General features: G+C 39.4%; 1 protein-coding gene across 2 annotated transcripts in view; it reads right to left on the bottom strand.

Annotated features, from left to right (window-relative positions):
* Positions 1 to 18119, bottom strand: part of dnah7 (dynein, axonemal, heavy chain 7) — a 309070-nt gene that overhangs the window by 163255 nt on the left and 127696 nt on the right. For both annotated transcript variants that reach the window (XM_072261643.1, XM_072261644.1), the window contains 5 exons: positions 17575 to 17706; positions 9684 to 9905; positions 3901 to 4098; positions 1388 to 1543; positions 400 to 568 (listed from right to left, as the gene is read on the bottom strand). In XM_072261643.1, the coding sequence (XP_072117744.1) occupies positions 400 to 568; positions 1388 to 1543; positions 3901 to 4098; positions 9684 to 9905; positions 17575 to 17706 (877 nt within the window). The remainder of the gene's footprint in view (positions 1 to 399; positions 569 to 1387; positions 1544 to 3900; positions 4099 to 9683; positions 9906 to 17574; positions 17707 to 18119) is intronic.

Here is an 18119-nt window from a genome sequence, read left to right as displayed (position 1 = left end):
AATTCTATTACATTATCATCACTACCTCCAAAGGATTCCTTTATTTTAGGTTCCCTGATCAAATCTAGTTTCAGTTAAAACAATAGCTAATACAAATGGACATATTTGTTAGGTGATTGGAGGAAAGTATGAGGGGGAATATCGAAAGTAGGCTTTTTTTTTTTTACACGTAGAGTGCCAAATGAATGGAATGGACTACTGTGGGTGGTAGTAGAGGCAGATACATTAGAGACATTTAAGAGATTCTTAGACATGTGGATTAAAAAAAAATGGAGGGCTTTGTGGGAAAGAAGAGTTGGTTTGACCTTGGAGTATGTTAAAACGTCAGCACAACATCATAGGCCAAGAAACCTGTACTGTTCAATACCACTGGAACACCTAAATCCTAACGTAACTCACCGGGTGGTCCCATTGCACATATAATTTGCATGTCCACAAGTTTAATCATACTGCAGTCCTTTAAATCATACCAGTTCCAATGATCTAACCACTGACGGAGAAGTTCAACTGGTGGCTGAGCACCATAGACTTCTCGCTGTGGCATGTTCACATCATCCACAAATACAACCTGAAATAAGAAGTCAAAGTATAGAATTACCATGAAAAGCAACTTGTAAAAACTTTCACAAAGAACATCCATCATGTAGTAGCTTATTTTGATGAGCAAATGGAAGCAATTTGAACTAAACCCCAATCACTAAATGCCACTGGATAGCCTATGCATATATAAGAAATTATAGACAGTTTTCTGTACACATGTCATGCTTAAGACCAGTGACTGATGGAACTCTTTCAATTTTCTAACACAAATAAGTTAATCAAAAACAGTAGTGCTGGGCACAGTGGCAGGCTGTGCTGAGAGTGTGAAATCATCCTGCTTCATTACTTAAAAGCCTCATGAGTAACAATAATCCTGAATTTATTTCTAAAAAGCAAAGGCAAATTTTTTTTTGCTTTCATTTTTGGTGTTCCCTCATAATCACTTATCCATGCTTTCAATCCCTAGCTCCAGCAACAATGGAGCTCTGAGATACAGTACATACTTAGTCACAATTCATAGGTAATCGACCTCAAAGCAGCCCCGGTAAGTAGCTCAGTGCATCAGTTGTAAAGATTTACTACACTGAGTGAACAAACTTCTTTTCATCACTGCCCAGAACAGCCAACCCCTTATGTTAAGACATGACTCCTTATTCCATATACTGCAGTCAGAGAAACAAGCATAAAACTTTAACAGCAACTATTTCTATATATCTGTTTTTGATTTTAGCATGGTATTTTGAGTGCGATAAAAATACCTGCAAAAGGACTTTATAAATTCAAAAATTCTGCAATTTACTACTGTTGCTTGATAATTGGTAAATGTGATAATATTTTAATGCAGTACCATTTTTTTGCCTAGAGGGGGACCAAAAACTCCTTTTCTTCTTTTGTCCAGTTTAGACATGATAATATTCTGAGTCTGAGCCGCAGTAGTTTGAGCTGAAAAGTTAATCAGCAATGGTGTGTAAATATCTTTGTTCAGATGATGTAACAGGAAATCCTGAAAAAATTACAAACCATTAATTAATTTAATGATTTTAGCTTGAGGGCATAATTAACAGTTCAAATGCTTTGCCGAATGTATTTTATTGCCATTTTCTTTTGATTCTTCAGATGTTAATGTGCTTCAATTTTGATTGATAATGACAAGCAAATATTGTTAGCATGTCTTGTAAAACTTAATAATGTATGCATTATGGCAGCAGTGCAGAGTTAAGGTAATTTGATGAAGGTGTTCAAAAACATTAAGCATCTTGACAGCATACATAAGGAGAAGTTTATCCATTGAGAGATGAACCAAAACAAGAGGACAAAGAATGGCAAAACAAGTAGTGAGGAGATGAAGATTCATTTTTAAACACAACTAATTAATACAATTTGAAACTTTCAGCATGAATACAGGAAAGCAGTTCCAATAATTTTCAAAAGGCAATAAAAGTAAGCATCTGAGAGGTGTGGGAAAACTGCAGATGTGTGAAGGAAGAGCTGGAGAGTGTGACTAGTCAGATGACAATTCCTAAGAGTTGATACAGGTTCAAATGGGTCAAAAGACCCCCATCTCTAGTCTGTAAAATTCTGTTATTTTATGAATTCAAAATACATACAGCAATAGAAATGGCCCAGTTATATACTATGGCATTACTGTTGTTGACTATGCACTGCTATTTGAGATAGTATTTTTAGATCTGCTGTTAAAATATATTTTTAAAACTGTTAAATATTATATGGAAAAGATTTGAGTAACTAGTTTCAACACATTTACTACTTAACCCTGTACAGTTTCCTCCGTATTTGAAGCCGGTATCTGCCCTAACTGCCAGCAGCGATTACTCTGTGTTCCCAGGATCGCCTATAACTATAACCATTGTTGTTACACACATAAAAGTTGCTGGTGAACGCAGCAGGCCAGGCAGCATCTCTAGGAAGAAGTGCAGTCGACGTTTCAGGCCGAGACCCTTCGTCAGGACTAACTGAAGGAAGAGTGAGTAAGGGATTTGAAAGTTGGAGGGGGAGGGGGAGATCCAAAATGATAGGAGAAGACAGGAGGGGGAGGGATGGAGCCAAGAGCTGGACAGGTGACAGGCAAAAGGGATACGAGAGGATCATGGGACAGGAGGTCTGGGAAGAAAGACAAGGGAGGGAGGGACCCAGAGGATGGGCAAGGGGTATATTCAGAGGGACAGAGGGAGAAAAAGGAGAGTGAGAGAAAGAATGTGTGTATAAAAATAAGTAACAGATGGGGTACGAGGGGGAGGTGGGGCATTAGCGGAAGTTAGAGAAGTCGATGTTCGTGCCATCAGGTTGGAGGCTACCCAGACGGAATATAAAGTGTTGTTCCTCCAACTGAGTGTGGCTTCATCTTTACAGTAGAGGAGGCCATGGATAGACATGTCAGAATGGGAATGGGATGTGGAATTAAAATGTGTGGCCACTGGGAGATCCTGCTTTCTCTGGCAGACAGAGCATAGGTGTTCAGCAAAGCGGTCTCCCAGTCTGCGTCGGGTCTCGCCAATATATACAAGGCCACATCGGGAGCACCGGACGCAGTATATCACCCCAGCCGACTCACAGGTGAAGTGTTGCCTCATCTGGAAGGACTGTTTGGGGCCCTGAATGGTGGTAAGGGAGGAAGTGTAAGGGCATGTGTAGCACTTGTTCCGCTTACACGGATAAGTGCCAGGAGGGGATCAGTGGGGAGGGATGGGGGGGACGAATGGACAAGGGAGTTGCGTAGGGAGCGATCCCTGCGGAATGCGGGGGGGGCGGGGAGGGAAAGATGTGCTTAGTGGTGGGATCCCATTGGAGGTGGTGGAAGTTACGGAGAATAATATGTTGGACCCAGAGGCTGGTGGGGTGGTAGGTGAGGACCAGGGGAACCCTATTCCTAGTGGGGTGGCGGGAGGATGGAGTGAGAGTAGATGTACGTGAAATGGGGGAGATGCGTTTAAGAGCAGAGTTGATAGTGGAGGAAGGGAAGCCCCTTTCTTTAAAAAAGGAAGACATCTCCCTCGTCCTAGAATGAAAAGCCTCATCCTGAGAGCAGATGCGGCGGAGACGGAGGAATTGCGACCATTTTTGTTATTTTATGTTCATCCAAAACAAATTAGTTCTGTGAGCATTTACAATTCTTTGCTAATGGCTTAATTGCCCCCGGTGCTGTGTTTCTCCTCTCCTGTCCAATGAAGCAATTGAAGCTTAATTTCCTTTAAAACATGACTATGACCTAATAATAACCTTTTCTAACAGAAATGAATTTCATGCTTTTATCTTAAGGTTATTAGTAACAGTTCAAAATAATGTATTAAGTGCTTCAACTGATTAACTTTCCTTTTAATATATGAACTATAATGAACTTACAATGATATAGATGCTTTTCCCTGTTCCAGTTGGACCCACAAATATTGAAGGCTTCTGATTTGTTGTCAAAAGTTTCATCAGTTTCATGTAACGAACTGTATCCTTGGTTGGTACTATAATTTCATTGAATTGTACATCCTTTGGAATGGGGGGAACAGAATTCAATGATTCTGCCCATGGTTCCCATCTCCCTGATCCCTAAAAATGAAAATTAAACAAAACTAAATTAAGTGCATTCAATATGTAATTAACCAATAAAAGAACACACATCGGATGCAAATGACCTTATCCCCCCACACACCCCTACCACAAAGTCAAAGTAATGGGATACTATGGTTTTGTAATTCTACGTAAAACTTCAAAAAAATCTACTTCACCAGTGGAAGCACAGCTGAATGGTTCTCCCATTTGCCCTAAGATCCAAAGTTTAGAACATGATTTATAACTTGGAGGCTCATCCTTGTAATCCCAACAGTAGCAAGAATAAGTGGAGCAAAATAAGACTAGGGTTAAGATGAGCCTCAGGAACTGCTGAAAGAAAAATATGTTTAAAAATACTCCTAAGGGAGAACATTTTAAAGACAATGTGTCTATTCCAACCTTGCCTGGTGCTGTTAAAGGTTTTTACTTGGTCCTTTAAGAAAAGTCCTATTTTCTGTCAGTTAATGAAACATCCCTTGAGCCTAATGGGATTAAAGCAATGAATACCCCAAGGTAATACACAAGATTTTTCAGTCAAACTTCATGTAGAAGTCAAAGTTAAATAAGAAAGAAACCATGGCAGAAAGAGACTGCAGAACTAAAATTGCTTTCCAATTAGAAGAACCAGGCACTCAGATCCAAATCTTCTCAATATTGTGAATTTCACACCTTACTCACATCAGCGGACTCAACCAGGGCAATTGAATGAGGTACCTGCAAGCCCACCCTCTCCCCCCACCGCATTATCAGTTGCAATTACCTTTATGTAGTTATGCCATTACCTGCCAAGGGGGAAGTTCCTAAAAGGTCTGACTCCCTTCCCAGTGATCAGTGTAGCAAAGAAGCATCATTTGCAAAGTTATCATACCATTCCAGTCAGGAACACTATGAGTCCCATTTTAATGCACACACCATAAAATTGTTCAAGCCACACATTGCTTTTAATATATTTTAGGGCAATTTCACTATACTTTTTCTGGGGTTGACATTGCTATGTTCCATGCACAAAAGGAGGTTGAAATCCAATTTCCAGGCCCACCTCCTTCTGCATTCAAGTTCAAGTACTGATAATTAGACAAATCTTATCTCAGTAAAGTCTTTCTTTTTGGCTTATGTAAAGCCTTCTCTAACATTTCTAATTCACTCCAAAGTACAACTTTATGTTGCATTTACCTACCTTGACAACCATGACAACCGAAGTAAAACCTTCCTCCTAGTGACCATCACGTACTGCTGGATAACTACCTACAAACTGTCACTAGCTACAGAATATCAGTTCCTCAGTAACTGGCAATATTAGAAAAGACCTCACGTATTTTAATAATCTATCAAAAATGTAATAACTTAACTCAATAATTTCTCCCTCACACATCCTCTTGACCCCAACCCAAAATCTCAATTAAGTTTCCTTTGTTTAATCTTCTGCCTAACCAGCATTTATATTTATTGGATTACTTTCTCTCATTTCCACAATCCAGCCTTCACCCCTCTCCCCACATCTTCCCATGCAAACATAGGAAATGGACCAGCTCCCATTTAAGCACTTTACACACGATTATTTAATCACCTTTAGATTCCTTAAGGTTGTCACAGCCAGGAGAGGTAGTAGGGATAAGCTCCCACTACCTATTAAATGCTCCCAATAGCATCCATCTCAAAATAGGCTCTGACAACCAAGTCCTTCATGTGTGGCCTAGCGGAACCATTTCTACTAACAGGAGAAGAGGTAACGAGTCGCTCCAGGCATTTAGGGCTCAACAGCCATGGTAGGCTGCTCATCTAGGAGAAGGAAAACTCTGATCTCAAACCTCCACTGCCTTGCAACTGTACCCACTCACAGGAAGGCTTTGGGAATAAGCTGTGGAAAAACCCAGAGCTGGAGTCTCTCAGGCAGTCTTACTTTGAGTTCTACGCTGATTGGCAACTCCTACAACACCAGTGGTGCCAAACTTTATTGGTCTTTGTTGCATGGGCAACAGCTTGTTCTCAATATTGTATTGCCCTGGCTTGCATATATCAGCTAGGGTGCAACATCCATGGTCAACTTCAGTCAACGGAGGGCCTCAGTAGGTTATCCTCCAGAGTTTCAAACATTTTCTACAGGTGAAATAGTATAATGCAGATACTAAGCACACTGTGATCTCTTCTCTACTGAATATCTCCAATATAAACCAGATGATGAATTTGATGACTATCTGCATTTAGTCATTAGAAGTCCTCCAAGATTTTGATCATCTATCTCCATCCCACTTCAATTTCAATCTCATTTATGTTATTCTGATTAATAGTCCCAGCATTCTGTTTATATTCATGTGCTCCTATTTTTTTGTTTCTATTACCATCCTTTTTCATATTAATAACCACCATATATAATTTAATCTCCTCTGTTTTGCTCCCCTATTACAGGCTTCAAATTCTCAGAATAAAGGCTTTAAAACTCAAAAGAGAATGATATTATTTTCAGTCAGAGGTGGTGAATTCATGGAATTTATGCCAAAGAGAGCTGTGGTGGCCACGTCACTAGATATATTTAAGACAGAGATTGATACGTTCTTGATTAGTCTGGGAGTTAAGGGTTACGAAGAGAAGGCAGGAAAATAGGGTTGAAAAAACACTAGCCATGATTAATTGGCAGAGAAACTGTATGAGCCAAATAGCCTGATTGGGTTCCCATATCTTATGAACCAAAAGTCCTTTGATTTGGCAACTTCTCTCAACAACAATCACTGCATCTTAAAACTTCTTTGATCAACAACTCTTTCTAGAACTGATAATCTGAAATGTTAATGCTTTTTCTCTCACCAGGGGTGTAACAGGACTTCTTGATTATTTTCATCTTTTTCTCCTTTCTTCAAGCAGTTCCCAGCATATTCTCAGTACATTCATACCATCTAACTCACCTTAAATGCATCCTTTTATAGGTCTCTTATACCAATTGGCAATATTTTAAAACCGTAGAATGGAGTGCAGACCAAAAATAATAATTAATTGATATTGGTAACCAATACCAAAAATAATAGTTCATTGTGGGCATGTAGGCTGCAATGCACTAAAATTAATGTAAATTACAGACTGCATAGGTATCTTCTCCAGTAATAAGACACAAGAGGCTGCAGATGTTGTAATCAGGAGCGAAAAACAAACTGCTGGAAGGACTCAGTGGGTTAGGCAGCAACTGTGGAAGCCACGTTCTGGCCCTCTACTTGCGAATTGGATGTTGCCTATCTGGACTTTAGCAAGGCTTTAACAAGGTCGCATTTGGTAGCCTGTACTGGAAGGTTTGGTCCCATAGAATTCAGGGACAGCTAGTTAGGTGGATTCAAATTTGGCTCAGAAGTAGGAAGTAGAGAGTAGTGAAGATTAATTCTTGTAAAGGAGGCTGGTGACCAGTGGTGTGCATCAGAGGTCATTGTTGGACCTTTGTTATGTGTCATTTTATATCAATAATTTGAAATCAAATGCACGGCTTGATTTGTAAGTTTGTGGATGACATGAAATTAGGAGGTGTAGTTTATAGTGAAGGTGATTATCATAGATAACAGGGGATCTTGATCAGTTAGGGAAATGGGCCAAGGAGTGGCAAACAGATTTCAATGCAGCTAAGTGCGAGTTCGTGCATTTTGGAAGGTCAAGCCAACAAAGGACTTACAGTATATTATGAATGGTAATAGAATAGGGAGTGTAATAGAACAGAGGGACCTAGAAGTAAGCACATATTTCATTGAAAGTAGCATCACAGGTAGACATGATGGTGAAAAAGGCATTTAGCATGTTGGCCTTCATTAGTCAAGGCACTGAGTATTAGAGTTGGAATATTCTTCTCCTGCTCCTGTTGTACAAGACAACAGTGAGGCCACATTTGGAATATTGTACTCAGTTTTGGCCAGGTGCCGTCGGAAAAAATGTCATTGAGTTGTTAAGAGTGCAGAGAAGATATACAAGAATATTGCCAGGACCACAGGGCTTGAATTGTAGGGTGAGATTGGCCAAGCTAGATCTTTATTCCTTGGAGCAAAGAATGCATGCTTGGAATTGCAAAATGAAAATAGCCTTTTCACCCGGGTAGGGGAGTCCAAATTTAGGGACACAAATTTAGAGTGAAAGTGAAAGATTAAAAAGGGACCTGAGGGACATACACAGAGGATGGTGAGTACATGAAACGAGCTGCCAAAGGAAATAGTTGAGGCAGGTATGATAGTACCATTTAAGAAGCACTTTGATGGGGACATGGACAGGTGGAACTTAGAAGGATATGGGCCAAAAGCCTGAAATTGGGTTTAGTGCAGTGGGCACTCTGATCAGCATCAACTTTTTGGCCCAACGGGCTTGCACCCATCCTGTATTGCTCTATGACTCTGATAGTGCCCCAATCCTACAGTGCACACTTCTGCCTCTTAACCAAGATCCATAAAGAGGACTCTTCAGGTAGGCCTATTGCTTCTATCTGCCCCTGCTCCACTGCACTTACCTCCTCATACCTCGACTCTATCCTGTCTCCCTTTCCACCTACATTTGGACACCTTGTAGCATCTGTGTACAAAATGGTGGAAGGTGGACTTCCTCCAGCAGTTTTCTTTTTTTGGCTCTCAATTTCTATTCTTAGATAGTTCATTTTTCCCCACAAATTCCTGCATTATTTAGTAAAATTATAAAGTTATTGTGATTTTAATCACAATATCTGCTTTATTATCTAACAGAGCGAACAATAATTTGTATAATGTACAAAGCCAATTTGGTGAGAAAGATTAGAGACTGTTAAAAGAGTGGAGTAAATGAAAACTAGGGTAATCACCCCTAAAAGCAAGACAACTTAATTTGTCTGGATACATACAGCTATTGGGGAATAGTTAAAAATTAATTGTGTGTGTGAAGTTTATTGTTGTCACTTGCAATACCATAATCATCAAGTTTGATTGAAGGAGAATAGCCCAATCATCCCCAGTTTAGCTGACTACAGTATTGCCATTACATACAGCTTCATTATTAAGTTATTGATACATAGATGCTTTCTCCTTCCAATCTACATATTTTTCAATCATTGGTCATTACGTGATTGAAGATAAGAAGTTAGAAATTTATCTGCACACTTATTTCTCTCAAATTACATAATAGATTATTATTGTAGAAAGGAAGTAATTATACTGTACATTTCCAGTTGGAAATGCACTGTTCACCATTATAGTTAAAGGCACCAGGCAAAGATGACAGCTGCACTAAAGAAAACCAGTCCCAGGGATCACCTAGAATACAGATGGTAAGCATTTTTACTGGGTCCAGTACAAACAGGTGTGATTCTATGACTCTGCATTGAAGAACCTCCCTAACACTCTTTGCATTGACCAACCCCCACCCTATTACCGCAACTTCCAGTCTGTAATCCCACCTCATTTATTACAGCTGCTCCCAGAAAGTGAACAAAGCAATGGCTAGGGACACATTATCTCTTCACTCCCCTGACTTCCAGAAGCATTTTGGCATAACAAGAATGAAAAGGCAAGGAAAGTGTGGAAAATGAGGAGGTCCCATTTGTAAATGTTAGTGAATGTGATTTTACTTTTAATTTGCAACCTGTCTATACATACCTCTTTAATGAACATATAGTCATAAATAGTTCCCTCGCTGGGAATTGGAACAGTGGGAAGTTTTGCTGGAGAATCAACCTGGATAAATAAATTGAATAGCGTTCTTGTGTCTTCAGTAAGAGGTCCATCAGTTATCTCGCGTACAAGTTTATCAAACTTCAATCGATCTTCCTCCATGGAGGTAGCACCAATGGACCAAATTAATGAAAATAGGAAAATTCCCTATAAGCATAAAAACAACAGTGAAAAGAAGAAACTAGCATGTGACACTCACTTTGATATCATTCGCATGAAATTAATTTTCATGAACAACTATCCCAGTAGAAAAGAAGCCAGCCTTCACAAAGTAGCTGAGGCCTGTAATCAGTATCCCATGATCCCGAACTTACATATATTCATTAATGTTTCATTACCTTCACAATGACAAATCCAGTGAAGTCTTTTGTGTGTATTTTTCACATAAGACCTGTTTGTTGCATTACACAAAATATCTTGCACTTTGTCTACTGGGGACGGTCGTAGAGCAAGAAAAGGCATTGATTTCAGGCACATAGGTGATTTAATGATCTTTTAATGATCTTCCTGAAGTATAGGATAATTTTGAGGTCACATTAAATTTCAGTTTGTGAAATTAATGATGGTTTCTAATTCTGTGTTAATCTGATATTATTGTTTTTCACTTAATAATTTTTTGGGGGGCATTAATAGAGCAAATACAATGGAAGTGTTTATCCTGCTACCTTATGAATTAAGACAGGACAAGTAATGTATTAAGTAAACCAGAAATGGTAACAGGTAACAGGTCCTTCACTCAACTGTAAAGCACAGTGGTTCTTAGTGTCAAATGACTATTTGGAACAAAGGACTGAGATAATGAACTGAAATTGTATAGAGCCTGCAAAAATCTAACAACATGCAAGATCACCAAAGGGTGACACAATAATTATGAATCTTTGAATTATAATACATTTTTAACTTTTAAGTAGACAAATGATGCATTTAAAGAGACTGTTTAGCATATTACTATGTACTTTGCAATTAAGCAAAAGCAGTCAAATTACAGAAAATTTATGCCATTTTTAGGCATATGAAATTAAAATTTTGTAAATGTACAATAGGAGAATCTAGCTCTGACACCTGGACTGCTGATTCAAGAAACCGCTGTTTTTCCTTCATTATATTCTTCCTTGAGTTTTTACAGCAGTTGGCATCCACACTGTTGCATTACTGCCATCTTCAGGATTTATTGTCCCTCATTGTCCATTCACTTTAAAGCCGTCTTTCCAGTCCCGTCGCCCTTAAAAAACTAAACACCCATTTCCTCCCCGATCACTCTCCCCACATTCCAATAAACCTTTAACACTGTTCTCTACCAGTCCGATTTTGCGTAATTGTCGTAACATTTGTTGTCCTTCCTGTGCAAATTTCCTGCATGAAATAAGGATATGCTATACTGTTTCAGTCTCCTGACATAGGTCGCAAAAACCTGTTGGATGTTTATTTATGATGGCCAGAGTACCATTAAGGTTGCTGTGCCCAATTCTCAGTCTACTTATAATTACTTGCTCCTTCCACTTTACTCCCCTACTTCTTCCTATATCTACAATGTTCTGAATTGAATGTAAATGTCTTCCTTTTATTGCTCTATCCCAATGCTGCTGCCACTGTTGATTTATCCTTCTCCACACTATGCTCTTCCCCTCTGATTTTGATAGTTTAATATTGACCTCTATAGATCCTTTTTTGACTGCTGCTTTTGCCAGCTTATCTGCTGTCTCATTTCCCATAATACCTGAATGTGCTGGAACCCACATGAATGCGATATTTTCGCCTTGTCGAGCCAGTCTTGAATTTGCAAACAAGATTTCATAAAGCAGATCCTGCTGACCTCTACCTGTACCCACCTTAATGCTTGCAAGGGCCAATACAGAATCGCTACATATCACAATATTATTACAATCAACCTGCTCACTCCATTCTAGTGCTAACAATATGGCAAACATTTCAACTGCATATACACTCAAGCAATCAGGTGTTCTCTTGCTAGTTTCCACTTGATAACTTGGCACAATTGCGGACCCTATTGCACCTGTTTCTGAATCCTTTGATCCATCTGTAAAAATCTGTATGTCTTTATACTTACATTCCCTATAACTATGATATTCACTGAGTATATCAGTTGTCTTATTACTGTGTTTAATCTTAAGCAATTCCAAACCTACAAAGGGATTTTCTAATACCCAGGAATGTCTGACAGGCCACACCACACTTGGACAAAACTCTTTATCGTATACACCCATATCTTTTGCTGTTTGCTCTCCTGTCCAGCCAAAACTTTCTTTTTGCATCCTCTCATTCTCCCAGCATGTCTGCAACACCCTTTTTGTAGGATGGCTATCACCATGCCCCCTCAAGTTAATCCAGTAATTGGCCTCCAGCTGTTTACGCCGCAGCCCCAATGGCATTTCATTTGCTTCAACTTGGAGTGCACACACTGGGGAAGTTCTAACCACTCCCAAGCACACCCTTAGAGCCCGAGCTTGCATGATATTCCAGTTCTGCTAGCATAGATTTTGCTGCTGACCCATATACAATACTTCCATAGTCTAATCTTGATCTCATTAATGCTACATAAATATACTCCAGTGATGCAAAATCAGCACCCCATTCCAATCCAGCAAGACACCTCATGACAATTATCACATTTTTATATTTAGTAACTACATATCTAATATGTTATCTCCATGTTAATCTCAAGTCAAAGTGCACTCCCAAAAACCGAAAACTTTCAACTCTCTCCAGGTTACTTCCATACAGATTCAAATTAAGTCCCCTGAGCTTTTTCCTTGTAAAGAACATGGCTTTTGTCTTCTCCACTGAAAATTTATCACCCCATTTTGTCCCACACTCTTCAACTTGATTAATTCCATCTTGCATTTTTGTAACTATATGTTCAATATTTCTCCCTCTTTTCCACAAAGCCTCGTCATCTGCAAACAATGACTTCCCTACCTCTGTTGGAATATTTACAAATATATCATTTATCAAAATGGAGAATAAAGTTGGACTCACTACACTCCCGAGGCGTCCCGTTTTCTACAACATACTGGTTTGATAGCTCTGATCCTATCGTCACCTGAATAATTCTCCCATTTAGAAAGTTCTTAACCCAATTGAACATCGCCCCCCACCCCGATTCCCATTAAATGTAGCTTGACTAGGAGCCCCTCTTTCCATAATATATAAGCTTTCTCAACATCAAAAAAAAACTGCAACCACTATCTCTTTATTTACTTGAACTTTTCTTATTTCGTCCTCTAGACACAGCACTGGATCCATAGTATTCCTTCCTTTCCTGAACCCGCTTTGATACATAGCCACCATACCTCTACTTTCCAAGAAGTACACTAACCTCTCATTTATCATACGTTCCATAAGTTTACGTACATGTGACGTCAAGGCCTGTAGTTTCCTGGCCTGCTGGCACCTTTTCCAGGTTTCCTTATTGGAATAATTATTGCCTCTTTCCAGCTCCCTGGTATTCTCCCTTCATCCCAGACTTTGTTATACAGAAGCAGTAGTTTCTCCAAACTTCCTTCACTCAAGTGTTTTATCATCCTATAACATATTTCATCTTTACCTGGTGCAGTCTTTCCTGTTTTATCTAGTGCCTTTCTCCCATGCTGAAAGGGACACCTTGCACACCATCAAGTTTAGTTTTCCTACATAAAGCCTCCATATTTTCAGCTTTTGTTCTCTCTCTACCCCTTCTTCCCTTCTCAGACAAATTATCGGAACTATGTACCATAACAAAAGTGTTTGCCAACAACTCTGCCTTTTCCTTATTTGTTACTGCAGTCACATTTCCATCAACCAGAACTGGGTACCTCCACTCTCTCCTGTCCCCTCCCATCCTTTTCATCATCCCCCACACCTCTCCTACTTGAGTTGTGTTTCCAATTGAATCACAATACTTTCTCCAGTGCGTCCTTTTAGCATTGTCCTCCTTACTACTGCCTGAAATTGTTTGTACTGAATCATATGTTGGAAGTTATGAGTTCTTTTAACCAGTTTAAATGCCTTATTTCTATTTCTCACTGCTTCCTTACAATTATCATTCCACCATGGTATTATTCTCTTCTTTGTTATTCCTTTACTTTCAGGAATGGGTTCTAATGCAGCTGATATTATACCTTGTTTTAATATGCTGTCGAGTGTTTTTATGTCCATTCCATCACTGACCTGACTTAGATATCTATCACATTTTTCCGGAAATTTCTCTCAATTGGCTTTCTCAAGGATCCATTTCCCACCTGTATTCTCTGTGACCAATGAGGCAGAAATGTTTATCTTGCACCAGATTGGGTAATGATCACTCCCTACAGTTCCTTCTTGGTACACTAACCAATCACACACTGATGCAATGGAGTTTGATACTAATGTAAGATCAAGCACAGATTCTTTACTTGTATTAACATCAATTCTAGTACTACTGCCATCATTTAGGCACACTAAATACTTCTCATCTAGCAACTCCTCTATTACCCGATCATTGATGTCTGTTCTGTCAGTCCCCCATAATACATTATGTCCATTAAAATCACCACACCAAACAACATTACTACTATTCTGCCCTTCTATCTCCTCAAGCTTGTTTAACTCTAGTCTTTTGCATGGATTATAATAACTCACAATCACCAACTCTTTCCTTTCAGCCCACACCTTTACTACCACATACTCTTGTTCACTTCCTATACCTAGTATTCTATAAGGAATACCTTGCTTTACATAAGTTGCACATCTTCCTCCTCCCCCCATCTCCTATCTCGCCTTACTGCCACATAACCATATAAAACAAAATCCAAATTAGGTTTTAACCAGGTCTCCTGGATACACACAGTATCTGGCTTTTCTCTCCTACTAGCTATAAACTGCTTGAAATCTTGTCCATTAGCAATCAGGCTTCTTGCATTCCATTGAAGTAAAATTATTAGTAATATCAACCCACACATACTGTCTCTTGACTTGACTGTACCCTGAGTTCATTGTTTACTTCTTCCCATTTTAATCCTATTATAACCAAATGGTGCTCTGCAGCTTTCACAATAATCTGAATCCTTTCAGTTTTAGATTTGATCTCATAAGTTGCGTTTACCACTCCTGCTATAAAGGTCACCAATTTCTTCTTCTCTATCCATGCATTCTTCTTATCTTGCCTTTCTTTAGCCGTCGCTTGCTCCTTGCTACATCCTCCCTCATTCATTTTCTTCTGTCCTGCCAACTTGACTGCCTCAGCATATGACTGCTTCACCCTTATCTGCTGCACCTCCACCTCTTTTTCCAACACTTCACATCCCCAGTACAATACACTATGGTTACCTCCACAATTACAGCACTTTGGTCTCACTTCCTCTCCACATTTTCCGTATTCATGTTCCCCACCACACCTTGCACATCTACTCTTTCCTTTGCACAGTTTGGCCACATGCCCAGACTCCTGGCAATTGAAACACCTCATAGGTTTTAATATATATTTCTTAGAAATCCAAAATAAAACTCCTTTGGAGGCACCTTATCCTCAAACTCTACCAGAACGGTTTCAGTCTCCCTTTTCTCTGCTCCCCTTGTCATTCTTTTCACACTCTTCACTGAACCATTCCTCACCCTCAAGTTCTCCACGAGCTCCTTCATATTAACACTGACGGGAACCCCGGATATCACCCCTTTGCAACCATTGACCCTTTGTGCTCCAACTCTTACAACCGTGGACACTTTGCCTTTCCCAACATTAGTCACCTTCATTGCCTTCTCCATCTCCATCCTATCAGCAGGTTTCCATTTCCTAAAATTCTCACATGATTCACTTCCCCTACTTGCCCTCTGATGATTTTTGTTAGCTTAAGCAGATTGATTTTCTTTACTCCGCCTTCCCCCTCAAATCTTACCACTACATTTAGCAATTTTACCCTCAGGCCCTTCTCCTCAACTTCTCTTCCCTCACGTTCTGATCCACCTACACTAGACCCACCTCCTTTCTTTCACTTTCGACCCTTCACCTTCCTGTCCTTAGTCCCTCTCCCCACTCAGACTCCGTGCTGTTGCTGTGACCATCAGCCTCCCTCCCTGCCATCCTATTCGAGCTTGCAAGGGACCATGTACGAATATCATTCTGGACCTATACAGGCCGTCGGTCAATATTCCCACAGAATGTCCCCCACAACACCCAGCAGTTCCAGTACCCTAGTCTCTCCACTGTCTGTTGCTCTGTCACTCACTCACTCACTCCTCCCAGCCGATTCAAAAAACTGCTGTTTTTCGTTCATTATATTCTTGGGGGCCACTTTATTTGATTCACCTGTATGCCTGCTCATTAATGCAAATATCTAATCAGCCAATCATGCTGCAGCAAGTCAAAGCATAAAAGCATGCACACCTGGTCAAGCTGTTCAGTAATTGTTCAAACCAAACATCAGAATGGGGAAGAAATGTGATCTAAGTGACTTTGACTGTGGAATGACTGTTGGTGCCAGACTTGATGGGTTGAGTACCTTAGAGGTTGCTATATTTCCTGGCATTTTCATGCATAACAGACTCTAAAATTTACAAAGAAAAGATGCCAAAAAAAAACATCAAATGAGCAGCAGTTCTGTGGGCAAAACTACTACTCACTCAATGGTCAGAGAGGTCAAAGAAGAATGGCGAGGCTGGTTCAAGCTGACAGGAAGACAATAGTAACTCAAATAACCACATGCTATGCAGAACAGCATCTCTGAACGCACAACACGTCAAACCCTGAAGTAGATAGGTTACAGCAACAGAAGAACAAGAACATACACTCAGTGGCCACTTTATTAGGTACAGGAGTTACCTAATAAAGTGGCACTGAGTGCATCAGTGAAATATAGACTAACATCAGGGTAAGAAAGTAGTTCAAATATATTGAATACCTTAAAATTAACTATTACTGATAAATTAAATGCCTGAAACATAACTTTACATAAAAAGAAAGCAAACTAAATAAAATAAATGTGCATATTTCTCTGTTATTTTTCTTATGTATTTTTTATTATATTACATTAAATCCCTGTAGAAATTGCAGGGTAAACTTCAAAGAGCTGCAGACAAGACAGGCAGTATTGTAGAAAAGTACTATATACTACTCACTTATTGCAATGATTTGCCAAAATTGGAAGACTTAAAAAACACTTAAGTTATGTATATGGAGCATTTTAACAGGGTAAACTATTTTAAACCAATACACATCCGTTAGTGCAGCACACATGTACTGATTCGGTACAGTTATATGATTGCTTTGGTCTGCTGCAGCATCTATTGCAGGATAAGCTTGTCTGGGTGGCTAGGCAGCCAGCAATTCTAGGAGTGGCTGGGAGGGAGATCAGAAAGCCAAAATGAAAGGCAAAGACCTTTGGACCCTACAGGCTTGACACTGTGAAATGTAATTCTTTCACTAAAGTGCTTTTTAGTCAAGCTGTATTCTTACCCTTTTCTACTTGTCTTATCCTTATTCTAACATTTACAGCACTTCTGACAGTCAGCTTGCCCAAATCACAGTCTCAGGACTTTAGTTAGGAACAGGAGAATAATGGGAGTGGAGTTGCCCAGGAATTCACAAATCTGTAAAGGAAAACTATCAGGATTAATCCAGAAGCTAAGAATGGGAAGAAGTTAGTGAGGTCAAACTGGGGAGGCACCACAGCATGACTAACAGTGAAAGCCTGCAATGGTAGGGTAGGAATTTACATTTGCAATTTTCCATTACAGTATTTGGTGAACTTTTCTGCAAACATCTACATAAATACATCCCCAAATCTTTCCATAAATTATACTTCAGAAAGATGCAATATTTATTCACATCAATATTAGCCCCCACCTCAAGCCATGAGCAAATATCCCGTTCATTCATTTGTTTGATTTTGGCTGCATCTGTAAATTCTTCCATCAGACAGTCCATTAGGTTCATTAGTGAACGTACTAATCCTATGTCAGCAGTAGGAGCTAGCTCCTATATGATGGAATGAAAAATTTAAAACATTGTTACTCATATTAGCACTTGTATTGCACAATTTAAAATTACACAATTTAATTCATCTACCTTACTATGAATGCTTCATGACTTAAAGCTTGTCTTTTTGCTATTTTTATTTACCTTTTTTTGTAGGCTATTTGCCCTTGTTTGCCCTAGCTTCTGCTTTTGCGCTCTTTCAGTTCTGCCCTTGAATTTCTACCCTGCTTAGGTTCCCATTAGCTCTGAAATTCTAGCTTAATTCCTCCCCAAGAGCAATCATCCTCAAAAAAATGTCAGTCCCAGTCCATTGAAATTGCAAATCAGTAAGGAAATCACAAGTTTTAGGGAAAAGACAGGGAAAGGGATGGGAGCATCAAATTATCTCTGATCATATTAAATTGTGAAAAAGG

This window comes from Mobula birostris, chromosome 6 (genome assembly GCF_030028105.1).
Source record: "Mobula birostris isolate sMobBir1 chromosome 6, sMobBir1.hap1, whole genome shotgun sequence".
NCBI classification, from domain to species: Eukaryota; Metazoa; Chordata; class Chondrichthyes; order Myliobatiformes; family Myliobatidae; genus Mobula; species Mobula birostris.
Note: the sequence above shows the minus strand (reverse complement) of the source record. Positions and strands in the feature narration are given on the sequence as shown.